Here is a 27,927-nt window from a genome sequence, read left to right as displayed (position 1 = left end):
GGTTCTCCACTTGGTGTTTCTATGGGAGATAACCCAGAGGTGTTTGCACTTCACACCGGTTAATCCCCAGTTCATGGTCTTTCTCCAGATCTTCTCAGGTGGTACCAGGAGGACCCCTGTTCTACCCCAAATCTTCTTGATTTTTCACTTATCTATATTCAACCTGAGCTCACAAATTTGTTCTATTTGTGGGGAGAAATCTGGAGAGCTTCAAATTTACCAACTTACTCTGTCATTTCCCTACAATTTTAGTTTTATTCCTTTTTTTAAGATTAATACTTGACTTTCCCCCCTCTCTTTATATTTTTTCTTCCCTTTTCTATATCACCCATTCTTTAGTATTGGTATCCTTGGATATTACTCCATATTCCCCCATTAGTGCAGCATTGACAGAGCTACAGAATAGGACTGAGAGAAATGATTATTAATAAAAAATGATTCAGGAAAATTCAGATTTCCCCCTTTTACTTTTATCTTCATTTTGACATTCTGAAGATTGAGCTAACCTCTATCTGGACCCCACCCAGATGGGAAGCCATTATGCTCTAGTCAGGTTTGGATGGGGATAAATTCTTTGACTAGATTGGCCAAAGTTGGGGAGAATTTAGAAGTGAAAAATATAATCAAAGTTCATTTAAATTGTTGTAAAATTCACTCTTTCTTTAGTTATTAAATAATCAGAGTTGATTGACATCATTGGGAACACTTTTCTTCCAATGGGCATATAAGCTGTGAACTAGTGGCCATGATTATCTTTGGTCTAAGAAAGAGTGGACTAAATGACAATTCTTTTGTTAAAATTGCAACATAATTAATAAAATGATTAAGTTACCCAGAAATTTTTCTCTCTCATACCTTTTTAAACGCCACAGGACTTTGAGCCTCGATAGCAATTGTGAAAGGTGATAAATGATAAATAGGGAGAACCAAGAAAATCAGGTACCCAGTGCAACATCCCATCATCCCACCCCACAAGCAGCACATTATTTGCTTAATTCTCCCTGGCTATCATTTCCTCACCTTTCCACTCCACCTTTGAAATAGTTCAATCAATATGGACCAGAACTATACTAAGTACTGGGAAAGGGGGGAAGGAATGGGATGCAGAATACAAAAGCAAAAGCTTAATACTTGCCGGCAAGCAATCTTGTTAAGACCGGACAATATGATTTACATTCAAAGCGAGACCATGTAGTCTAACACCCTTCCTCACTTTACAAAATAGAAAGTTTAGACTGAGAGAGGAAGAATGACAAGGTCATTCAAGTATAAATAACAGAGTTGGGATCCAATCCATCAATCTTTCTACAATGCTACTGTACCTCTCCACAGATATACGGTGAAATAACCAGAGAACAATACAGGTTGCCCTGTAGGGTTTAATGATGTGGCTAATTAGGAAATAAAGTGGAATATAATTTAGTGGTAATTGTGCAATATAGACAATAAACATAATAGGTGTTAAAGAAAAGACATCAACATGGGATGGAGTCTTCCAGAAAAATTTCATGGAGGAGAAAGGTAGGATAGAAATTGAACTGTGTGATTTCATTGGTATAGGTAACCCCAGTAAGGAAACTCCGTTGATTGATGGAGGTCCCATAGCTCTGAAATTTATAATTTGAGAGTTACCTGGAAAGTGCCAGAGTTTATGTGATTTGGCCACTTTCACTGAGCAAATGGGTATCAGAGATGGACTTTGACCTCAGCTCTTCCATTTTCAAGACCAGTTTTCTATCTTATTCCCACCCTTCCTCCCCCCTCCACCATTTTATAGTCAAGATAATGATAGTGAACTCACATTCTACTACTGTACTTTAGGATTTACACATGCTTTTCTCACACAGTACTTGGCATGTAGTAGCACTTAATAAATTGACTGATCGGTCTGAAGAAAAGTTTTAAAAATAAATTAAAATAAAAGTAGCAGAACAACCTAATAACCATCAGTAAAAAACATCAAATAATCACACTAAATAAAGACATTCATAAGTCTGGAACATGTTAGACTATACCATGTATTTTATTTTAAACCAATGTTTTATTTTTATTTTTATTATAGCTTTTTATTTACAAGTTATATGCACGGGTAATTTTACAGCATTTACAACTGCCAAAGCTTTTGTCTCAATTTTTCCTCTCCTTCCCCCCATTCTCTCTCCGAATTGGCAGGTTGACCAATACATGTTAAATATGTTAAAGTATAAATTAAATACAATATAAGTATACATGGTCAAACAGTTATTTTGTTGTACAAAAAGAATAGACTTTGAAATAATGTACAATTAGCCTGTGAAGGAAATCAAAAATGCAGGCGGACAAAAATAGAGGGAAATCAATGTCTTTTTAAACCATTTTTACAAAATTGTACTCTCCTTTTTAACAAAGAAAAAACAGTTTCAAAAAACTGACCCAAAATAATTTCTTTGGTTTATATCATAAAGAATGCATTTAAAAATGTAATCTGAGAGCTTAAAATATGTTACAAACAAATGCACAGGAGATATTTGGGCTATGTCTATCATATTCATTTGGAGAAGATTTCTTTTAAAAGTATAATTTTATTGAATGCAGATGCTGTTCTGAGTTCATTGATCTTGGTTGTGGTAGTTGTTGTTTTTATCATTTTATGTTAGTCCATATTTGTCTGTCTTCTTCATATATTATCATTTCTATGTTTAAACTATAATATGCCAGTCCATTACTATATTATGGTTTATTCATTCTCCAAACATCAGACATCTAGATTGTTTCCAGCTTCTTGCTGCTACAAATAAAGAGGCTATAAATATTTTTGTGTAACTAAGTCTTTTTTTTTTCTTTTCATGATATATTTAAGATAAAAGCCTCATAACTGGGTCCTTGGGGCAAAAGGTACAAACAATTTTGTAACTTTTGTTTTGCTATCATATTATTTTCTAAAAAGTTAGCATTAGTGGAAAGTCCTACACAATGATTATTTCCTTGCAGCCCTGCTGACATTAATTTTCATTACTTTTTTCTGCCATTTAAAAACATTTAGTAGATGTTAAAATTGTCATGATTCATATTTTTCTGATTATAGGGGAAGACAAAGATCTTCTCAAATGGCTGTTAAGTAGATTTCCTTTCAGAAGCAGTCAATTCTTGTGCTTTGCCCATTTTTCCATTGGCTAACATATAGTACAGATGATGACTAAAGATCAGTTCTCGGATTTATCTAGTTCCCAGATAATAGCCTGACTTTATGATAAATTTTGAAATCTAGTAAGACAAATCCTTTTCTACTTTTGCATGTGTATTTTGATATGTTATCTAATTGTCTACAAATTAACTTATAGTCTAAATTTTGACTATTATGGTAGTAAATCTTTAAGATTAATTTGGAATGATTTCAACTACACCTAACCACACATATATTTGATACTTCATGAATATTTGATTTTATCAATGTGAGCATTCTCTCCAAGGATGTATATATTGACCCACCCAAGCTTATACATGTTGTGTGATTCATTCACATACAGCCATAAGTTTATCACAAGGGTCTCCCCAAAATGGTATGAACTTTGCATGGTAAAAAGAGAACATGAACACCATCTAAGAAGTCAACTTCCTTTTTGCTTCATGACCATCATGCTTCCATTTCTGGTCATAGATCTATTTAAAGACATTCTTAAAATGGTTGATTCTGGGCTGTTCTTCAATGGTAGCCTATGGCAGCCTTTCCACACTCATCATGCACACTCTTTCAGTAAACTATGACTAATTCTTTGGAGGTTATGGTATTCCATGACTCACAGACATACAGCCACTTAGCAGCACTAGAAATATAATCATGTTCAAAAGGTGGACCTTTGTTTCAAGGAAAAATTTGGAGTCACTTAAAGGAGGACACAATTTCCCAAAGACAAAGCAAGCCATTTTTCTTCTATTCAATTCTCAGACCAGGGTCTATTGAAGATATATTAGTCAATCAGTCAGTCCTAATGACTGGGTATCCAATTGTTAGTATAGACATTCTTCAATGTTATTCACCATATTTGTGTGGCTTGTTAAACTGAACTCTTTTGAATGATTGTGGATCTCATTTCAAAGGTTCTGTAATATTTGATACGTTTATTGTATATCAATTTATTTCTTTGAGATTTGGTGAGAGGGAGACAAGAGAGACAGAGACAGAGAAATAGAGACAGAAAGAGAGACAGACAGACAGAGACAAAGACAGAGACAGAGAAGCAGTTTCAGATTCAGGAAGACCTAGATTCAAGTCTTGTCTCTGATATTTGCTGGCTATGTCACTTTGGGCGTATTATTTAATTCCTCAATGCCCTATAAATTGGTAACAGGATTTTCTATGTTAAATAAAAAACCTTGATTTTTTCACTCTTTTTGTAGAGTGCTTTTTCTTGTGAAAAATCTATTTAAGTAATCAAATCAATCGATTTTGTCTTGAATAATTTCTTTCTTGGTAGAGCCTTTTCAAGGTCCCTTTTCTCTTTTCCAGGCTTTGCTTCTAAAATGACATCCTATCTAGTCTGTTTATATTTGGTATACATCTAGCCGTTTTACTGTCTAGAATTTTAAATCCTTGAGTGCAAGAATGGTGTTTTTTACTTTACTTGTATCCTTAGCACTTAGCACCGAAGCTGGCACATAGTGTTTAATAAATGTTTGTTGACTGACATCTCTATAACTGAGGCAACTGGTCATTCCTTTTTCAAGTTTCAAAATTATTTTTTTAAAATTATATAACTGATCTAGTGAGAATTTAATGAATTGTATGATGTGAGATATGGATTAAACTCATTATTGAACAATCTTCCAACAGTTTTTACTCATTTCCAATGATATTCTTCAGTATTTTTTAGATAGGAATTTATCAAATACCAATCTCTTCCATATATAGGTTTCAGTTTAGAGATTCTAGCAATAGTTTCATTCATCTATTTTCTGTGTTTCTCTAGAAGTAAAAGTAATTATTGTTTTATTGTACATTTTTATATCTAGTATGACAATTCTTTTTCTACTTTTTCATATGTATTTTGACATTATATTATCTATTGTCTGTGAAGTAACTTATTAGTATTTTGATTAGTATTTCAGTAAGCTTGTAAATTATTTTGGAAAATATTGGTATTTTTACTATTTTTGCTCTACCTAATCATAAGCAAGGGATATCCCTTCATTTCACTTTAGTTTCTTTTTTTAATCAGAGGAATGGTTTGATGCAAGCGGGGCTTTAGGAAAATTAATCTGGTAGTGATCAGTGTGACATGTTTTGAGAAAGGGAGTGATTACAGATAGGAGGATCAGTGAAAAGGATCACAAAACAAGTGATAAGTGAAAAGGACCAGGATTAGAGTGGTAGCAAAGGAAATGGGGACAAAGGAGACAAGACAAGTTTTTAAGGATTTAATAATTGATGGAACAGGAGAAAGGGCTATTAGGAGGAAGGAAAGTCCAAAACTGATTACAAATTTTTAAGTAGGGCTTAGGATAGAGGGAGGGGAAATGGAAACATGGCCATTTAAATCAGCAGTGAATTTGGGAATGGAGTTTTGGCAAGAAGATAAGTTTAATTGTAGATGTGTCAAAATTGAGATAAAGACATTTAAATGGAAATGTGTTGTAGGCTGTTGGAAATATAAGCTTGGAGTTTAGGTGAGAAGCTGGGGCTGAAGTTGTAGAATTCTGAGTAATCACCTTCTAGGTTATGTTAGGCATTCATTTATATTTCTGTTCCCCATCATGTTTAAAAGCCAAGAAAGTGAATGTTATAAGCATCCATGTCAACTCAAGGGGCTGTGGGGCTCACTGAATGACTGGGTAGTATGGTTATCTTAGTAGAGGGGTCTAGAACCAGGTTGCGCTGACATATTCTTGTGCCTGAGGAAGATTTCTAGGTAGCCCTAACAATATTTAGTCCAACTTAAAGCCAGAAACATTTAGCGTTGGTATTCAGTCCTGAAAAGATAGATAGAAAGAAAATAGCTAGAAAGAATATTTATTAAGCTCATACTATGGGCCAGGTATTGTGCTAAATGTTGGCAATATAAAAATAAGAAAGCAAAGTATTTACTGTTCTTGAGGTGCTTACATTATAATAAGAAAAGACAAAATAAAAAGGGGAACCAGAAGGGCATGGCGGAGGAGGGAGGAAGGGAGAAGGGAACATCTGCTGGGGACTGGGCAGCTAATGTTTTTTTTTTTTTTTTATTTAATAGCCTTTAATTTACAGGATATATACATGGGTAACTTTACAGCATTAACAATTGCCAAACCTCTTGTTCCAATTTTTCACCTCTTACCCCCCCCCTCCCCTAAATGGCAGGATGACCAGTAGATGTTAAATATATTAAAATATAGCTTAGATACACAATAAGTATACATGACCAAAACATTATTTTGCTGTACAAAAGAATCAGACTCTGAATTATTGTACAATTAGCTTGTGAAGGAAATCAAAGATGCAGGTGTGCATAAATATAGGGACTGGGAATTCAATGTAATGGTTTTTAGTCATCTCCCAGAGTTCTTTTTCTGGGTATAGCTAGTTCAGTTCATTACTGCTCCATTAGAAATGATTTGGTTGATCTCGTTGCTGAGGATGGCCTGATCCATCAGGACTGGTCATCATCTAGTATTGTTGTTGAAGTATATAATGATCTCCTGGTCCTGCTCATTTCACTTAGCATCAGTTCGTGTAAGTCTCTCCAGGCCTTTCTGAAATCATCCTGTTGGTCATTTCTTACAGAACAGTAATATTCCATAATTTTCATATACCACAATTTATTCAGCCATTCTCCAACTGATGGACATCCATTCAGTTTCCAGTTTCTAGCCACTACAAAAAGGGCTGCCACAAACATTCGTGCACATACAGGTCTGGGCAGCTAATGCTGAGATTGAACAGGTCAGGTGCTAAGCCAGAAGAGCCTTGGCTGGAACTTTAATTCTAGCAGGGTTCTCTTAAAATGGTAACACCACCTTATATTTGCTTTTTTCTATAGATGTAATGGAAACTTTCAGAAGCCTGACTGCCTGGGGTATCCAAGAGTTGGGGGTGGATGGCCTTTGTATTTTTTTCTCTTTGTGGCTGCGTCCACCTTTCGACACTGCCCTCTCTACTTTCAAGGTCTTTGACTTGATTTCAATCTTTAGCAGGGAGGGTGGAAAATAGTCACTTCCTTCTTTGTCTTCAACATCATGTTGGTGGTAAAGACACCTCCTTAACACTTGTATGGCTCTTTATAGTTAGGATATTTGAGACTTGGATTGGTTAAAAAATGTGATACAAAATCATATTTGTGAAGAAATGTGGTATAAGGTAACAACTTTGGACCCAGAAAAACTCTGGATTGAAAGACCTGAATTTGGATCTTAGCTTTCCTAATATTAGCTGCATGAACTTCAGCAAATAATTTAACTTTTCTGGAAGTTAAATTTTCTTATTTGTTTGTAAAAGTATCAGGAAGAGTCTTAGAGTAGCAAGTGGGAATGCTGTTCCATGTAAAATGAAGGGGTTGGGATATCATTGATGCCATTCTAAATCCTATTAAGTGATAGTTCAATATCTTTATTTCCATAGTTACAGGACTAGGACCCAGACCCAAGTTTCCAGAATTCAAGTCCACTGAACTTTTCCCTATATTATCTGTTACTTATAACTTATCTGGAAGTCTTTCCAGTTCAGTATGCAAATGTTCAGCAAACTGTCTCTGACAAAATTCACACTTGCGCCATCTTTTAGTGTTAATACCTTGACTCAGTTATAGAAAAGAAATAGGTAGCACCAGAACAACTTACAAATTATTGGTTTTTAAAATGATATTCTAGATCACATAATATAGGTTTTTTTTTCTGAAAATGAAAAAATTCAGTGACCTTCTTCATCTGTAGTGACTGTTATTTAACTTCAACTACTTCTAAGAGTAGCCATATCTTGATTTCACTATTATGTGGAACTGCCACATTTCCATAGCCTTGAAGTGAACTTCTATACTCTAACCATAATAGGCTGTCCTTCACCCACCCTCTCCTTCCTATTGAACTTATTTTTCCTAATCCTGACCCCTAGCCCTCTGATTTCCCTATTCCATTACTCCATTATGTCCATTCTGTTCCAATTTGCCTCCCTAACCAGTCTGAACCCCACCAATGGTTTTTTATTTCAATAGGGCATTTGCCACCAGTTCTAGTCTCTTTTGGCATATAATTATTTTCACCGGGCAATTTCCAATCTGGGTAACTCTAATCATCTTCTTTCAGTATCTGTTTCTGGGCACTACTAAAAATGCTCTATAAATTCATGGCACTTAATCTCATCTGGGCCCTCACTTGCTGTGTGGTAATACCTTTTTTTGAAGTCTTTATCAACTTACGATAAAACCCTTAGCAACTGTAATAAACATTTTGCTCTTTAAACTCCAAACTCCATTTGTATCTTCCCAATCTCAGTGAATGATGACACTTCTTCCTTAACTGAGTAGTTAATAACAACAATAAAAATAAGTAACACATAGAGTACTTTGAGACTTACGGAATATTTATATGTTATCGTATTTGTTCCTCATAAGAATGCTGGGAGTTAGATCTTATATTATTATCCCAATTTTGCAAATGAAAATCATACAGATAATATCTTAGGCAGGATTTGAACTCATCTTCCTGACCCCAGGTCCAAAACAATATTCATTGTATTTCTTAGCTGCCCAGGGTCTTATTTCTTCAATTTCCATCCTTATTACTTCATATTTTCATTATCTCTTTGGTCATCTTTTTTTTCTTTCCTTCCTCTCTCAGAGAATATGAGTTTCCTCATCCAGGATACCTGTGCCTGGGATCTTAGCCTCCTTCAGCTCTCTCAGGACCCTGCTTCAGCAATCAGCCTCTTTCTCTTGCATTTTCAATCTCTCCCTCCCTCCCTGCTCCTTTTCCATAGCTTACAAAAACACTTAGAATGCCTCGGTCCTAAAGAAGAGCTCCCTCGTGGCTGGCCCTCCCTTTGGTCTAACTCTCCTTCCCTTTCCTGCCTAATTTAGAAAAAGTGATCTGTACTCATTGCTTTTATGTACTCTCCATCTGCTTTCTTCTCCCCACTGTAGTCTGGTTTCCGTTCTCAACACTGTCCTCTCTACCAAATGGCCTTTTTTCAGACCTCAGACTTTTAATTTTTCCTTCAGCTTTCAACATGGTTAACCACCCCCTCCTTCTCGACACTCCCTCTTCCTTTGGCTACTGAGACATTGTGCTCCCTTAATTGTGTTGCTTCCTCTGTGTCCTTTGTGTTTCTCTTTTTTCTCCTGCTCCCCAAATCTGGTATTCCCCAAGGCCCCCATTCTCAACCTTCTTTTTTCTCTGCAGATCTTATCTTTAGTAATCTTCCATCCCTATGGTTCTCATTGCTGTCTTTATGCACCCAAATCCAAATCTTCAGCCTCCTTGCCTTCTTGAGATTTGCGTTACCCTCATCACCCTCCTTAAAACTTCCACTAGGATTTTTCATTCCTATCTCAAGCTCAAAATACTCAAAACTGAACTGACCTCTCCACCAAATGCTGCTTCTTCTCTAAACTTTCTTATTTCTGTCAATGGAATTGTCACCTTAAGAAGATGGAGAAATCCTTTTGGTTGTACCTCTTCAATATCTCTTACATTTATTCCCTCCTCTCCATTCTCAAAGCTAACACTCAAATTCAGGCACTCATAACCTCTTAGCCAGTCTGCTGTAATAGCCACTTAATTAGTTTCTCCACTCACAGGATCTTTCCAATTCCTCCTTTACATGGCTGCCATAGTAATCTTTTTAGTGTACAAGAATCTCTCAGCTTCTTGAATAGTTTCAATGACTACTAACAATTTACGGAATCAAATCTAAACTCCTCAGACTGATATTTATCATCTTCTATGATCTGGTTCAGTCTACTTTTCTAGGTTTGTCTTTTACTAACTCCTTCACCATTCCTTCAACCTGAACCACTTGCTATTTCCCTAAATGTGTAGCTCATTTTAGTACTTCTTGACATTTATTCATGTTCTTTCCTTTGATCAATTAATCAACCAATCAGCAAGCACTTATTAAAAATTTATTATAAGCCAGGTATTAGGTCCTGGGGATGCAAAAACAAAATTAAAACAATTCCTTCCCTCAAGGAGTTTATAATCTTTCAATGGAGACAACATGAACATAGGGAAGTATAACTATAGATCCCATTTAGAGTGAAGAATCAATTCCATGAAGTGGTGGCAAGTATTTCTGTTCATACTATTCAAAGTCATAATTATGTAAATTGTGATAACTGTTTCCACTCTAGTGAAAATATATAGATAAATTCAAATAATGTGCAGAGTGTGTGGAGGAGAATAACACTAATGCTAAAAAGGTAGGATAGGGCCATGTTGTAAAAGATTTTAAATACTAGATGTCTAAAATGCTCTCCAACCACAGCTTACCTGCGTTGTATTACCTGAAGAAATTTCTCCCTCAGATTTATCCTCATGGCATTTCATTTTATACCTCTATTATGAACTTATCACATTGGCATGATGTAGACAGAGCAGTAAATCTGGAGCCAGAGGATGGGACCAAAAGTAGGGACTGGGCTAGTACCTAATTAGGGCATATGATGAAGCTCATGAAATAATTACATTATATCCATATATTTCCCCTGGGCTGGAATCAGTTAGCACAGTTTACATAATTATGACTTTGAATAGTGTGAATTGAAATATTTGCCTTCATGGGATTCATTATTCACTCTAAATGGAACCTAGTTATATTTCTATATTTTATTAGTATAGAGAACTCCATCTCCCAAGGAAGGTCACCATGTTCTCTGTAATTTACAATCTTATAGAGTATAGTTTTGGCACAGTGCTTGGCACACAGTAGACACTTAATAAATGTTTATTGACTGACTGATTGACTTTTCAAGTTAACAGCAAACCATTAACAACTAATTCAAGTCCAGTCTGCAAACCAGTACTGAATCTCCTTAACTATGCTATCATTTAGCCTGTATCTCTCCATCTTATCTGCAAGTAGACCACAAAAGATATTGTTTTGCTGAAATCTAAGTATACTAGGTCAACCACATTTTCCTGATTTGCCGGGCTACTTACCCTATCAGAAGGCAAATGAGGTTAGGCAAAAATGACCTGCTCTTGTTGAAGTCATGTTGGTTTTTAGCCATGCATGGAACACATTGGGCAGCAGATGCAAAAGCCCCTAGTGTTCCACTTCTCTGGTGAAAGGAGGAAGATTCACTTTCTTACCTCTTCTCCAGGAGCAGTTTTGGTCATTATCCTTCCTGAGTGTTCAGTTTTTTCCCTGACTATTTCATTATAGTCATTTTGTGTTGTTTTCCTGGTTCTGCCTATTTCATTACGACCATTCATCTGTCTTTCCATGTTTTTCTGAATTCCTATTACTGATTTCTTAGGATGCAATGAAAGTCTATTGTTTGTTTTTTAAACTACCATCCATTTTAGCTATTCCCTAATCAACAAGAATTTTTTGTTAGCACTTTCCTTCCATAACAGTGATGCTATGAATATTTTAATATACATGGGACCTTCCTTCCCGTCTTTGATCTCCTTGGTCAGACTAGCAGTCTTTATAAAATCTGAATTTGTTAAGAAGCTTTTAACTCCATTCATATTAGTCTCTTTGTGGAATGCCTTTTTTGTTTGTCCTTGAAATTATTTCTATTAATGTCTTCAGAATTCCTTTCTACTGAGCTTTCCATCCCTCTTGGGCTGATACTATCTATGGAATTTTAGTTCATGAGATACTAATTATATATATATATATATATACACACATATAACATATACACACACATATATAACATATATAACAATGATATACATACACACATATAACATATTTATATACAAATATATATATATAAGGAAAGTAAGTCTGAAAAATTAAGTTATTTACATTACCCAGAATTATACAGATTCTGAGGCTGCATGCTTCCTACTTTAAGTCCAATATTAGTCATTTTATTATCCTCCCTCTCCTTTCTTTAAACTCTTTGAAATCTGCTTTCCTCAAATCAAAGATACATGTAAGATAATGGAAATAGAGTTTTGAGGGATTAATATGGCATCAAAAGGATCTAGCCTAGGAGTAGGAAGAATAGTTAGGTGGTTATTGTACTAGTTTAGGGGAACCAAATAAGACCTATTTTGTTAGCATTTTTCAGATTAATATCCGCGGCTATCTTCCCCATATTGGGATGAATTTCTTCCTTCACAGAATGGTTGGATTTTTATAATAATCTTAATTAAAAAAAACAGTGAAGAAATTCTAAATCTGACTGACTATATATATGTGTATATATATATATATATACACACACATATATATATATCCAAACACATATACATGCAATATATATATATATATATATATATATATATATACACATATATACTCTCCCCCAAACTCCCTATATACTCTAAGCTGTTAAAAGCCAGAGCTTCTGGAGCATAAGAAGGAGGTTCAAAGCTGAGTGTTTGAGACATTTTAAAAACAGTGGACAGAGCACTAGGCTGAGAATCAAGAAGACTTGAGCTTAACTCTGACCTCAGACACTTATGAGCCATACCACACTGGACATGTCATTAACTTTAGTTTCCTCAGCTGTAAAATGGGTATAATTATAGCATCTATTTCCCAGGATTATTGTATAATAGCTGTAAAGTGCTTAGCACAGGGCCTGGTATATACTATGTGCTTAATAAATGATCATCTCACATCTACTGGTCATCCTGCCATCTGGGGGAGCGGGTGGGGGGCGGTAAGAGGGGAAAAATTGGAACAAGAGGTTTGGCAATTGTTAATGCTGTAAAGTTACCCATATATATATAACCTGTAAATAAAAGGCTATTAAATAAAAAAAAAATAAAATAAAGTCCTTAAAAACAAACAAATAAATAAATGATCACCTCCTTGAGTCCTTTGGAACACAAGCCCCTGAAACATTTCCCTTTCTCTGCTCTTTATATTTGATGTCCCTCAGGAAAGAAACAAAAAACTGCAAACCTGAGATTCTGAAAGTCCTTTTAAAGAGATTGTGTCTTTGGCTATACTAATGTTTGTGTAGAATGCCTGGATTTGGAGTCAGAGGACTTGATTTTAAATTGTGGCTTTGCCATGGATCACTGCAGTTAACAGAGCCAGTCACTAAACACATTTAATTTCATTTGGAAAACAAAGGGGACAGACTGTGTGACTTATTTAAACGGAAGCAGGACAATATTTATTCTGTTTGGCCTTAGAGGTGCCCGGAGAATCACAGATTTAGAGCTGTAACGAGCTTTGTAGGTTATTGCATCAATCTCATTTTGCAAATGGGGAAATTGAGGCTGAGTGAGATTAAGTGATTTGTCCATGATCACCCAGCTCATGGGAAGAAGGAATTGAATCCAGATCTTGCTGACTCAGAGTTCTGGGCCATATCTGTATGTGCTATCTCAAAGAACCAGGAACAATGGTTGGAAATTGTGCGGACAAATTTAAACCTGACCTTACGGCGTCAGACTCATCGGTCCAGGTGTGTTTCGGTCACGTCCAGCTCTTCATGACCCCACTGGAGGATTTCTTAGTAAAGATACTGAAGGGGTTGGCAAATTTTAGCAAGAATTCCTTTTCGGTATGGTTGGACTAGACAGCCACTAAAGTCCCTTCCAGGGATCAATTCTGTGATTTTCGGATGAAATACATGGTGGGAAAATGCTCTGACCTACTGTCTGGGCTAGGAGAATGGACATGAGAACTGAAAGAAAGAGCCATGGCAAAGACCTTGGCGGCTGAATAAACATGAGAGCTGAAAGACTAGTTCAACGGACAAAATAGGGAACTTGAGAGTGAGTCTACATGAGGAAATAGGAAGATGCTGTTTGATTTTCATTGTGTTGAGTTTGAGGGAATGCCCGTTTATCAAAGGGACAATGTGTAACTGCTGTTTAGACATACAGGGTAAAAGCTTGGAAGACAGGTCAGGACTAGAAATACACATTTGGTAGTTATCTGTGTAAAGATAATAGCTAGAGAGTAAATGGAATTTCTAAAAGAAAGAATTTATAGAAGGAAAATAATAAGCAATTTTAAAGTACCTGCTATAGACCAGGCTCTGTGCTAGACACTTTACAAACATCTCATCTGATCTTTACAATGCCCTTGTGAGGGAGTGTCCTCTGGCAGTTGAGGAAACTGAGGCAGGCAGAGGATAAGTGACTCGTCTAGGATTCACTAAAGCTAGTGAATATCTGAGGCTGGATTTGAACTCCAGGCTTCTTGACTTTGGGCTCATTCTTCTGCCTACTCTATCACCTACCTGTGGTAGGTGGTTGGTAGAGTGGAAAGTTAAAGATTAAACTTGGGGAAATATGCAAAATCAGGAGAAAGGGGGCAGCTGGGTGGCTCAGTGGATACAGCATCAGCCCTGAAATGACAAGAGGCTGAGTTCAAATGTGATCTCAGACACTTACTTACCACACTTAGCTGTATGATTCTGGGCAAGCCACTTAATCCCAATTGCCTCAGCACAACAAACAAACAAAACAAATCAGGAGAAAGGAGGAGAAAAAAGAGACTGAGAAGAAACTGTTAGAGACATAGGAGAAGAATTAGGATAATATATCACAAAGGCCAAGAGAAGAATGAACTTTGAGGCAGAGGGAGAATGAAAGCAACAGGGACTATAAAACCTATCGCCAATAGACCTTATCAGATAATAAAATCTTTGTGTTTTAATTTAGTTCAATAATTATTTGTTGAATTGCAATTATCTTTCCCCTTTTCAAATTGAATAGGCTATCAGAAAAGTAAGGTCTTGACTTGATGGGGATTCTTGAATGATACACGATGCAGAAATGAGTAAAAATCTGAGTAAGGTCATTTCTTACAAGTTGCCAAAGTTATTTGCTAGCATTTCCTCTGACCTGTAATTGTGGATGGCAAGCCAGCATTAGTAAATGGAAATACTTCCGAGGGAATGCTTTGCTTTCTTGTAAAAGCTTATTCAACTATTTTACAAATGCTTGTTTGAATATTTCCAATAGATTATGACTCTACATTGTAAGGGATGGGCTCTAGGACTGAGTCACCTAAGCTTTTCTAATTCACTAACAGTCTTAGTTTAGATACAAAATGATAAAAATAACTTTTCCTAAAGCAAATCCTTTCATTAGTTCAATGTGCATTTATTAAGCCTCTGCTATGTAAAAGGTATTTATTGAAGACCCTGCCTCTGTGGTACCCCTAAAGTTCAAGACAGGAATGAAGTGAGATTCTCATAGACCATCTAATATTGACAAGAGGACATTTATTTAGTCATAGCATGGACAGAATACTCAGCAAAGATACAGCATGGATATAGGGAGACTCAGCCCCACTCATTTCCATTCAGAAAAGAGTCTGGTCAGCAAAGTGTGATGACTTTCAGGCAATGGGACATCTGACAAATATAAGAAGCCCTGACTATTCCTGAGCCAGTCTCTTTTATACCCTTAGGTGACTAAGGAGTTTGGTAAATAGATGGAACCTTAATCTGCTGGACCAATTAAGTTAAGAGGATAGTTTCATTCCCTTTTAAGGAAAATCAAGTCTAGTCCACATGGCTTAGGGCCCTAGGAAAAGATATTTTAGCCCATGTGGTAGGGGCTACCCTAATACAGCACTAAATGGTAGGTATACAAGGTTAAAATAGAAAATTGCCATTGAGTTTTAAGGGGCTCACATTCTACTTTATAGTACTTTTTGGCAGGACACACAGGGAAGTTGTATTTAGCTTGTATTTTATTTTATTTTTTTTTAATTTAATAGCCTTTTATTTACAGGATATATACATGGGTAACTTTACAGCATTAACAATTGCCAAACCTCTTGTTCCAATTTTTCACCTCTTACCCCCCCACCCCCTCCCCTAGATGGCAGGATGACCAGTAGATGTTAAATATATTAAAATATAACTTAGATACACAATAAGTATTGCATTTTATTTTCTAGCTGAAAAAAGGTGATTTCTTCAATAAAAATAGTATTCCTTCTCTCTCTGCTCTATTTCTCTCCCTCTCTTTCCTTCTGTCTCTTTTCTCTCCTCTCTGTCTCTGTTTTTCTTTCAATCTCTCTCTATCTCTGATTATTTCTATCTCTTTCTCTCCCTGTCTCTTCTCACTCTTCCTCCCTCCCCCTCTGTCTCTATTTCTGTCTGTCTTTGTCTCTCTCTTCCCTCCCCACACCAATGATACTTTGGTTCAAGCAGAAACTTTATTTTCAGACAATACCTGCCCTTTAAAACATTCACCACAGCCTCCCTCTGACTTGCAGGTGTTTGTGGCTCAGGGATACCAAGTGTAATGTTTCCATTCTTTAAGACCTGACATTTCTTTTCACACAGAAGTGCTTTGGGGCTGTCTAGAACACAGGCAACTATAGAGTGGAAAAGGGACTCTCTTGGCTTTGTCATATATCTCTTTGCTTTCAAGTTATTTTTTCTTTATTATTTTCATTACAGAAGCTGAAAAGGCAATCTACCAAGTATAAGATGGATAAAACATATCCTACAACTGTGGCTGAGAGACCAGAAAATATCAAGAAAAACAGATACAAAGACATCTTGCCCTGTAAGTATTTCGATTTCTCTTTCTAAATTTGTTTGTCCTCCTAAATTTACTCATCAACTGTCTTTCCTACACTTTCTATATGCTACTTCCTTTAATCTTCAAATACAACTATGACTTTTGGCCTTTATCACGTATGCTTGAAGATAAGCTATTCCTTTGGATAAAAAATATTTGTCAATCCATGAGCATTTTTCCATATAGATTTTTAATTGATTTCTTTGATTCTGATGTTTCTAGATAAGGCCATCCCTTAGAACAAAATAAAAATTAAAAATAAAGAAGAAAAAAATCAGCCAAACTGGAAAAAAAAAACCTACCATGCAATGGGCAGTAAGATGGTGCAGTGAATCAGGGAGACTCATTTTCCTGAGTTCAAATCTGCCTCAGACATTTACCAGCTGTGTGACCCTGTACAGTTCAGTTAACCCTGTGTGCCCCAGTTTCTCATCTGTAAAATGAATTGGAGAAGAACATGGCAAACCACTTCAGTGGCAAATCTCTGGGTGTCTGCCCTTGTGGCTGATTGTTACAGCTTGGGAGATTCTCAGGAGCTGGGTGGAACAAGGACCTTGGGGCACTGAATCAGTGGGTGGTCTATTCTGGGGAGGACCCTTTTATTGAGCACAACGGCTCAACTGGGAAACTGCTAACTCTGCCTACCTGAACTGATGATGTTTGCTAAGGGGATTACAGTCAGGAGAGCTTTGTATCCCTTGTCTAAATGAAGTTGACCGAAGCCAGTTGGGGATAAAGGAAATTCCAGGTCCGCGGGTCCCTGGTCAAACGCACCACTTCTTTCAGCTTGGGTCTTAGTCATAAGCCCACCTTCCCAGCAGCTTTTGTACGGAGAGAACCACATGCACAAAGGAATACAAGAAAGTCACCCATGGAGAAGGCTCCAGGAGAAGGGGGTGCTTGAAGGAAACAAGGAATCCCAAGAAGTGAGCCTGAAGAGGAAATGCACGGCAGGCATAAAGGCACCAAGGGGATTCTTCCTTGGCCACTGGGTGGCCCCTAGTTCTGGGCCTACCTCTATAGACACTCTGTATACTTCGGGCCTCTAAAAAGAGGTGTCACAGAGATTATTCTCACCATAGCTGCCTTTTTTCACCTGTCCCATGGAACTCTCAAAGCTGAGTTTGGGTTCATGTGTAGAAAGTTAAGTGGACCAGTGGGTAGAGTAGAGGGCAGGGGTTATGAAGACCTGAATTCAAATTTAGCCTCAGATACTTCGTAGTTGTTAATCTTCGGCAAGACATTTAACTTCATTTTCTCAACTGTAAAATAAGGCTATCAGTAACACTTAATAGACACTTAATAAATGCGGACTATTCTTATTGTTAAAGAATTTTGCAAAGCTTAAAGCCCCACATAAGGGCCAGCAATTATTATTGTGTCTCCCAATATAAGAAGTAGAAAGGTCTTCAATGTACAAGGTTAATCAGATATACCTGTTCTTTTCCACATGAAAGAAATGCTGAATCCAAAAGACTCAAGTGCCCAAATGACAAAAACTTAAATAAGCAGCAGTAATTTATGGCTACAGTCATATTCCCCTGGAGACTGATACTTGAAGCACCAAAGAAATCTGTAATATAGGTGATAATTATGCCCGTCTTGGAGGCAGGAAGACATGCATTCAGATGCTACCTCTGACATTCTAGCTGTCTGACCAAGAGCCTCGGGCATCTCAGCCCAACTCTCTAAACTACAAAGTGCAGACCAGCTGTCAGTCTACATAGAGAGAAGGTGCTTCCCCTCAGAGAGTTCCCAGAACTTCTGAAATCACAGATCCAGACCAAAGAGAAACGTTGAAAGCCCCATGTAAGGGACAGACATAGCCAAAGCCTCCTGCTCTAAGCCCCTTTCATGTTCCCTCTTTTCTTGCAGTTGATCATAGCAGGGTAAAGCTGTCCCTGATAACTTCAGATGAGGATTCCCACTATATCAATGCTAACTTCATCAAGGTACTGTACAAGAGCTCGCTCTAGAGGGAGGGCTGAGCACGTGGGGCTTGGAAATGAATATTTATGCTCTCCCATCTGGGTCTCACTTTAGGGTGTGTACGGCCCCCGGGCCTACATCGCCACCCAGGGGCCTCTGGCCACCACCCTTCTGGACTTCTGGAGGATGATTTGGGAATACAGTGTTCTGGTAGGTTCTGATGCGCCTCCTCCTTTCTCATGGCTGGCGGTGGAGTCGGGAGTAGGCGCTGTGTTCTGTCAGTTAGTACTTGGCCCCCAGGCTTAGTGAGCTGAACGTTCAAGCTTTCATGTCTCTGTATCTTTCATCCTCACAGATCATTGTGATGGCATGCATGGAGTTTGAGATGGGAAAGGTGAGTGCCTCGGCCTGGGGGGCGGGGGGGAGCCTGGAAGGAAAAGAGCAAGACTAAAGGTGAAACCATAGTGGGCATCTTAGAGAGGTTAAGTCTTACACCGTGCATTGTGCTTTGGAAGCAAGTTCATCCTTTGAGGATTATAAGTGATCCCCTCATGTACTACAAATTAAGTCAGAGAATCTCAGTGTTTGTTTCTACCTGAAGACCTACAACGAAGGGGGACTCCCCACCTTCTGTGGCAGCCCACTTCACTTGATTGTTAGGAATGCTTTCATTATGTCAAAATCCGCCTCACTGTAGCTTCTACCACTGCCCTTATGGGCCAAATAGAACAATTTCTATTTGTTATAGAACAAATTCCCTCTAGTTATCATCTTCTAGTTCTGTTTCCTTTCATAGCCAAACTCCCAGGAACAAAAAATTGGTCTCTCTGATGCCTTCATTTTCTCATCTCTTGCTTATTTCTCAATTTCTTATTCTCTGGTTTTCTATTTCATCAATCATCTGAAGTTGATCTTTCCAGGATTGTTAGTGATCTCTTAATTTCCAGACCTAATTACCTTTCTCAATACTTATCTTTTTAAATCTCTCTTCAGGACTTGACCTTCTGAATTTCCTACTAGAAAGTCTCTCCCCTCCTGGGTTTTTATGGTGATGCTCTTTCCTAAGTCTTTGGCTGTCTCTTTCTAAAAGGAGATAGATCTCATTCTCCTTTGCCAGATCATCATTCATGTTCTGAGTTCTCTTCTTCATTACAATCTCTCTCACTGATCTCATCAGCTCCCCTCAGCTTTAACTCCCATCTTGACGCAGATTTTAATAGCCAGCCTCTGTCTCTCTCTTAAATTTCAATGCTGCATACTAACAACCTATTAGGAATCTCCAATAGAATGTCCTGTAGGAATCTCAAGCATGTTGTATCCAAGATACAACCCATCTCCCCAAACCAATTTTTTTTCCTGTGTTTGTTGCAGATACCACCATCCTTTCAGTCTGTTGGGTTCACAACCTTGGAGTCATTCTCAATTTCTCATTTACCCTCATTCTACATATTCAGGCCATCTATCCCTTTCTCCTTACTCACACAGCCACCACTATACCTATACCTGAATAGGAATCCTCTGTATATCATACTTGAAATGTGTTCATTAATGACTTTCATGCTTGGAGAAGACCAAAATGATATCACTATATTAGCATGATGGTATAATGTAAGTGTGACTGTGGTAAAGCAGACCAACATGAGTTTGGAAGGCTCTCCCACAGATCAGGCACAGATAATCTACATGAACATTTGGGGAGGAAATGTCTCTAAATTTTCACATTACACATTTCTTTTGAGCTATTGCAATTCTGCTTTGATCACAGAACACAGTGCTTTTATATGTCACACCTGAAAAGTGATGGTAGCTTTTATTTGAAGACTTTTTGCCAAATGGACACTGTCACTTTCCAAGAAAATCCCTTCTACTTTGGGCTGATTTTAACTGTCAGGAAGTTTTTCCTTAAATTAAATCTAAATTTTCCTCTTTCCATCTTCTATCCATTGCTTCTAGTTCTGCCCTCAGAGGCAAAGCTGATCCCACTTTTAGGCAACAGCCCCTCAAAGACCCGAAGGCAGATTTCCTGCTTTTGGTAACTTCTGCAGACTAAACATTCCTAGTAGTACCTATTTATATGAACTTGAAGCTATTCATCATCCTGGTTCTGAATATAATCATTTTGGATATAATATTCTTTAATAGCCAGGATGAGACTGGGTCAGTGCTCAAGCACATTAGAGGTTCTAGGATAAAGGATAGGAAGTAATGTGGGCTACCCAGAAGAAACTGAAAGGAAAGGAAATCATGACATTTGATTTTATGCCACAGAAAAAATGTGAGCGCTATTGGGCTGAGCCAGGAGAGACTGCTCTACAGTGTGGCCCTTTCTCCATCTCCTGTGTGAGTATGTCCAATCTTCCCATCAATATGCACAAAGATCCCAGTGTCCTAAATTATCGTACAGAAGAACTTGTCTGTAGATCTTACTGATTTTCTCCCCTCCACCCAATATATCTTCCTTAGGAATCTGAAAACAAGAAATCGGATTATGTTATCAGGACACTAAAAGCCAAGCTGAATAGCGTAAGTCTGAAGCATCTTCCTTTCTCTTTCATAAAAGTGATGGTGCCAATCTAGTTGGGGAATTCTTTTTTTTTAATTTTTTTCATTAAAGCTTTTTATTTTAAAAACATATGCATGCAAATTTTTCAACAGTGATCCTTGTAGATGTTTCCCCCCTTCCTCTCACTCTCTCCCTTAGATGGCAAGTAATCCAATATATATTAAACGTGGCAAAAATATGTGTTAAGTCCAATATATGTACATATATTTATACAATTATCTTGCAACACACAAAAAAAATCAGTTCAAAAAGGAAAAAAAATGATAAAGAAAATAAAATGCACGCAAACAACAACAAAAAGAATGAAAATGCTATGTTGTGTGATCCACACTCAGTTCCCACAGTTCTCTCTCTGGGTGTAGATGGCTCTCTTCATCACAAGATCATTGGAACTGGGCTCAATCATCTCATTATTGAAAAAAGCCACATCCATCAGAATTGATCATTCTTTAATCTTGCTGTGGCTATGTACAATGATCTCCTGGTTCTGCTCACTTCACTGAGCATCAGTTCATATAATTTTCTCTAGGCCTTTCTGAAATCATCCTGTTGATGGTTTCTTATAGAGCAATAATATTCCATAACATTCATAAACCATAACTTATTCAGCCATTCTCCAAATGATGGGCATCCACTGAGTTTCCAGTGAGGCTGGAAAAACAAAAAGGGCTGCCACAAACATTTTTGCACATGTGGGTCCCTTTTCCTCCTTTAAGATCTCTTTGGGATATGATCCCAGTAGAATCTGCTGGATTAAAAGGTATACACATTTCAATAGCCCCTAGTTGGGGAATTTCAAGGAACATTCAAATAGCTGAACATTCCTTTATCCTAACTATGGAGTTTATTAATAATAGCATGTAAAAGGACTCCAGGAATGTCTCAGGTTCACTGGATCTCCCATTTCTGGGCCTTAGTCTCATTCTGGTCCTAAGAACTGAAGCCACACCCATGATCAAAAACACAGGAAATCAACCCTTCCCAGAACTTAGAGCTGAAATGGTCCTGGCAAATGATTTAATATTTAGTATGACAAAGCAAGCCAGGCCTTAGTCATGTAGACCAATCTGAGATAAACCAAGTACAGGATCCTTGGATTCACCCATTCTAAGTTTGACAAGAGCAAATCAGGAATTGGATTTATCAACCATTTGGACTACTTCCCACTTTCTTCCCCTGTGGGAATGGACCTAGCCAACCAGTTTATATCAGGCACATAGCTCATGGCAAATCATTGTTATAATCTACCTGGATGACTTGAGTTGGTACACACAAAAGAAAGTTCATGGATGTGGAAGCTGCTGGCTCTTCATGGCAGAGGCATCTCCCAGTTTTCAACATGGAACTCTCTTTCCCATTTTATTCTGGCCATTCTCCTGTAGGAAACACGAACCATCTATCAGTTTCATTACAAGAACTGGCCAGATCATGACGTGCCCTCATCTCTAGATCCCATCCTTGAGCTCATTTGGGAGATGCGTTGTTACCAGGAGGATGACAGTATTCCTATTTGTATTCATTGCAGGTATGATGGTGCTTGGAGGGGAAGGGGAGTGCTTTAAACAAAAACCATAAACCATAGCTTCTTCTAACTGAAGGAGCACTAGTTTTTCCTAGCATTCAAAGCAGTCTAGGCCATCTCCCAGTTGGTTGGTGAGTAATGGAGTTTAGAAATATGAGTTAATGAGGAAGAAAAGTTAGGGTCAGTATTTTTCCAATCAGTGTTTTTAAAATAGCTGTGATTTCACTTAGATAGCTACTTTCTCCACTGATGCAATAACCCCATTTCCGACCTCCTACTCCCCTTTCCCCCAGTCCCTGTGCCTTAGTAGCCAACGTACATGCCAAAAAACCTCACCCCCTGGGGGCCGACCTTCTGGTGAGGAGCCTCCCTGCATTTAGCTAGGCTTGGCAGTCTGTTTCCAGGCTCACAGCTGAAGCTTTTCCAGGTTGGCAGGGACTTGCCAGAGCCTGTGATCCAAAGAATCCAGGGTCACCTTCACACTGTGATGAAACATCAGATTAGGAGCTGACTGTGTGGCACAGAACAAGAATACACTGACTTTAAAAGTAACTAGAATCTAGAGTTTTTATTTTTTCTGATAAATCACTTGGTGCGAGAGGTGATTACTAGGAGAGATCATGCAGAATAGGTGAGGAAGTTCAGCTGGTCTAGGAGGAAAGCACTTGCCAGCTGGCAACTGTGCTCTGGGAAGGATTTACATGGATGGCAAGCTTCATTGCCTCCATGAACTTTCCTGGTCAACACTGCTTATGAAATTTTCAAAATGTCTGCAGATGATTCTTTTTCGGTGATTCTGCCCCTCTCCTCAGTACTGTGATTTTTCATTTCAGTGCTGGCTGTGGGAGGACTGGTGTTCTTTGTGCTGTTGATTATACTTGGAAACTGCTTAAGGACGGGGTGAGTATCTCTCAGCAGGTACTTCCCATTTGCCTTGCTCAGGATCAGATACTCAGAAATTGCTTCATTCTGCCAAACACCTGTTTCTCACTTCAGGCTTTCCTGAATTTACATTTTTTAATTTTTCTTCCTGCATTCCAGTATGTCAGTTTGACACACATTTAGCCAAACTATTTTCCTAGCTGCATCTGTTCGACACTGATCCCTGACCTGAACTTCCATGGGCTCTAAAATGTTTTGTTATTATACCAATGTTCCCCAAATGAAGTTAGTTACAGAACATTTCTGGACTTGAAATACATTAATGGAACTTCTAAATGCTAGGCTCTGGGTACTAGGTTGTCAACTATTCCTGGCATGAAGAGGTGAGGGAATTTTGGAATGATACTGAAGAAATTAAATTTATTTTTGTAATGAAAATTATTATACATGTTTTTAATATATACATGCTATATTGTTTAATACTTTTGGTAGATTTTAGAAGAGGATCGATGTTGCAGGAAAAGCATTGGTATTTGAAATTTGAGAGGCTGATTTCAAATTCTGGTTCTATTACTTGATTATCATATGATAGAGTTTAACCTATCTGGATTATTATTTCCTTATGTGGAAAAAAGAGAAGGAAGAATTATTTTATAGAATCTCTAAGGTTACTCTGAGTAAAATCTGTGATTTCACTCTCTGATTTAAATTTTATCATACAATACCTATCATATAACACCCAAGCTTGCATGCAAGATAACTTTCAGTCATATCCAACTCTTTGTAACCCCATTTTAGTAAATATACTAGAATGGTTTACTGTTTCCTTCTTTAACACATTTTAGAGATAAAAAACTGAGGCAAATAGGGTTAGTTAAATGACTTGCCCAGAGTCACACAGCTAATAAATATCTAAGGCCAGATTTGAACTCATGAAGATGAGTCTTCTAGACTCTGGAGCCTGTATTCTACCCACTGCAACATCTAGCTGCCTGAGAGAGAATTGGGAAATGATATATTACCAGACACTTAGATTGCTATGACTTCCTCTCCCCAAAATTCGTATTAGCAGTATTAGCCTGATAAAATATGCTTACTTCTGTATATATAGTATATATATATATATATATATATATATATATATATATATATATATAGTTATAGAATTACCATGCTTATCTGCTACACATTTTCTCTAATCATGTCTGTGGTTTCAGTAATTCAGTCTCTTCCAAAAAACAGGGAATTAAAAACCATGTAAAAGCACTTTAGAGGAGTTTTGTATATAGATGCATTCCAGGACTAGGAAAGCCTTCAAAAGTACCAACCTCTGTGTTTTCTTTCCCTTCTCTCCCTCCCTTCCCTTCATGTATGGAGATATATCAGCAATGACAACAATCACTTGTTTCATACCTTGATTTAGCACAGATGAGAGATGACATGGAAAGAAGAGAAGTAACCCAAGAACAATTTATTTTTTTTGCAATTCTTTTTTTATTTTTATTTATTTTTTTCATTATAGCTTTTTATTTACAAAACATATGCATGGGTAATTTTTTAACATTGACCCTTGCAAAACCTGTTCCAACTTTTCCCCTCCTTCTCCCCACCCCGTCCCCTAGATGCCAGGTAGACCAATACATGTTAAATATGTTAAAGTATATGTTAAACACAATATATGTATTCATATCCATACAGTTATCTTGCTGCACTAGAAAGGGAAAAAAAAACCTGAGAAAGAAAACAAAAATGCAAGCAAAAGATAATAGAAAGAGTAGAAGTGCTATGTTGTGGTCCACAGTCATTTTCCATAGTTCTCTCTCTGGGTGTAGCTGCTTCTCTTCATTGCTGAACCACAGGAACTAGTTTGAATCATCTCATTGTTGAAGAGGGTCACATCCATCGGAATTGATTATCATATAGTCTTGCTGTTGCCATGTATAATGATCTCCTGATTCTGCTCATTTCACTTAGTATCAGTTCATGTAATTTTCTCCAAGCCTCTCTGTATTCATCCTGCTGGTCATTTCTTACAGAACAATAATATTCCATAACATTCATATCCCACAATTTATTCAGCCATTCTCCAACTTATGGACATCCATTCAATTTCCAGTTTCTAGACACTACAAAAAGGGCTGCCACAAACATTTGTGCACATGTGGGTCCCTTTCCCTCCTTTAAGATCTCTTTGGGATATAAGCCCAATAAAAACACTGCTGGATCAAACGAATGCAGTTTGATAGTCCTGTGGGCATAGTTCCAAATTCTCCAGAATGGTTGGATCCGTTCACAACTCCACCACCAATGTATCAGTGTCCCAGTTTTCCCACATCCCCTCCAACATTCATCATTATCTTTTGAGGGACAATTTATTAACAATGATTGGATCAAAAGTGATAAGATTTTATTTCTTTCATTTGGCAGATAATTCCTGTGAACTTTAGTATTTTTAGTTTAATTCAGGACATGCGGACACAGAGACCTTCCTTTGTGCAAACTCAGGTATGAATGATTTATTGCAAATAGACTAGGGCATAGGCCCAAATTTTTCTCCCCTTTTCCCTTCCTTCTTTCTTTCCCTCCTTCCTTCCCTCCCTATCTCTCTCCATTCTTACTCCTCCATCCCTCCTTCCTTCCCTTCCTTCTTCAAATTAAGACTACCACCTTAAAGAGTTTTCTCTTAAGTTGACATCAGTTGCTTTAAGTCACTTTTTTTAGTTGAGGTAATTGGGGTTAATTGATTTGTTCAAGTATCAAGTATCTGAGCCTGGATGTGAGTTCATGTTCCCCTGACTTCAGGGTTGGTGATCTATCTACTTCACTATCTAGCTTTCCTCTTTAGGTCACTTTTTGTGAGTGATAGCTAGTAGAAACCAGTAGAGGGGTCATTACAACATGAGAGGTCCTATTATGCACAACCACATACTATGTAAGCACTGGTAGTAATGATAATAGACTCATCAAGAAGCAGATAATCAACAAGCATTTCTTGGGCATCTACTATGTATTAGGAATTGAAAAGCAATAGATTGACTATCAAGAGAATTGTTATCGAAGGTTTTAGATTTCTCTTTCATGGGTGAGTCATTTTTCTTAGTGCTCCTGCAGAGATCAGTATTTCCAATTTGGATATTAGGATCAAATGTCCCTAAAAGTAGGCAAATTAGAATATCTATCATTTACCATTTTAGCAGACAAGTCCACTTTAGTGTGATGTGTAAGAACTTAAAAGTGGAAACTGTATGTAGGCTTCAAAAGAAATTGTTAGCGCTATTTTGCTCATATCTAAGATTAATGATGGAAGGTAATTTCTAGCTGTTTTGAACTTGACAGATTCGATTTTGAATATATTATTATATTTTACATTATATTTACATTCACATTTTCATTTGCTTCCACTCTGTTAATAAAGCATAATCTGATGTTTACACTTCCTGCTTGCTTTTCCTTCCTTCTTAACAAAATATTTTTTCTTAAATAGATTTTTGGCTGAAAATTAACAATCCCTGAGATACTACTGATGTATTGAAAAAACTACAAGTATAAACTGTATTCTGATAGCTCATTTATGGAAAGTTTGTACTTAATCTGATTAAGACCATATGAAGTGAAAGGAAGGAAAAATCCTTGAACAGTATTATCCCAAATGAAGAGGATCTAAATTTGAATGCAATTATTACCTCTAAAACACTAGTTTGCTGTACCTAGAACTTTTCCTTGAAGAAAAATTGGGATAGCAGAAGCAAGAATCCATCAGCATTATGATAGGCAATAGAAATTAAATCACCTTATAATGAAAAGCTTTAACTTTATATAAAATCTAGAAACCACAGTCAGTGAGCCATTAAAAAAAAACCAAACAAACCATGTGAGACATTCAGTAATGTAGTACAGTGGAAAGAACACTGGTCTTAGACTCAAAATCTGACATATTGTATGCTGTGCTTCTGATTATGGTAATTCTGAGAAAGTATTTAGCCTTTCTGAGTCTCCTTCCTTATTTGTAAATTAAGTACAATTTTACAACCTTTCTTATTAACTCAGCATTTAGCTTGGCACATAGTAGGTACTTAATAAATGCTTCTTGATTGTTGATCTTATAAGTTGTTGTGAGGATCAAGTGAGAGAATGACATAAAATGATTTAAGTATTATATACTTAATATATAGAATAGAATCATAGGCTTTAGACATGGAAGAGATGTCAGAAACCATTTCATCCACTCCCTTCCTTTTACAGATGAGAAAACTTAAGAGTTGAATAATTCACCTACGATCACAGAAATAGCTAAGCCATGAAGCAGCCTCCCTGACTTCTGGACTCTAAAATTCAGTGTGTTTTCTACCACACCTGTTTTCCCAAATTGTTATTATGCTTTACAAAACGTGAGGCA

At 37.2% G+C, this 27,927-nt stretch overlaps 1 protein-coding gene across 2 annotated transcripts in view; it reads left to right on the top strand.

Annotated features, from left to right (window-relative positions):
- The window catches only part of PTPN22 (protein tyrosine phosphatase non-receptor type 22), a 66,877-nt gene that overhangs the window by 6,110 nt on the left and 32,840 nt on the right, over positions 1–27,927 (top strand). For both annotated transcript variants that reach the window (XR_004234022.1, XM_031967323.1), the window contains exons 2-10: positions 16,512–16,620; positions 18,511–18,587; positions 18,679–18,774; positions 18,920–18,958; positions 20,833–20,904; positions 21,028–21,087; positions 22,510–22,652; positions 23,483–23,549; positions 25,959–26,036. Coding sequence is in view for 1 of the 2 variants with exons in the window: in XM_031967323.1 (XP_031823183.1) it covers positions 16,512–16,620; positions 18,511–18,587; positions 18,679–18,774; positions 18,920–18,958; positions 20,833–20,904; positions 21,028–21,087; positions 22,510–22,652; positions 23,483–23,549; positions 25,959–26,036 (741 nt within the window). In the remaining variant the exon portion in view is untranslated. The remainder of the gene's footprint in view (positions 1–16,511; positions 16,621–18,510; positions 18,588–18,678; positions 18,775–18,919; positions 18,959–20,832; positions 20,905–21,027; positions 21,088–22,509; positions 22,653–23,482; positions 23,550–25,958; positions 26,037–27,927) is intronic.

The sequence above is a fragment of the Sarcophilus harrisii genome, chromosome 4, assembly GCF_902635505.1.
Source record: "Sarcophilus harrisii chromosome 4, mSarHar1.11, whole genome shotgun sequence".
Taxonomy (NCBI): domain Eukaryota; kingdom Metazoa; phylum Chordata; class Mammalia; order Dasyuromorphia; family Dasyuridae; genus Sarcophilus; species Sarcophilus harrisii.
This window is presented reverse-complemented; position numbering and strand designations above follow the sequence as displayed.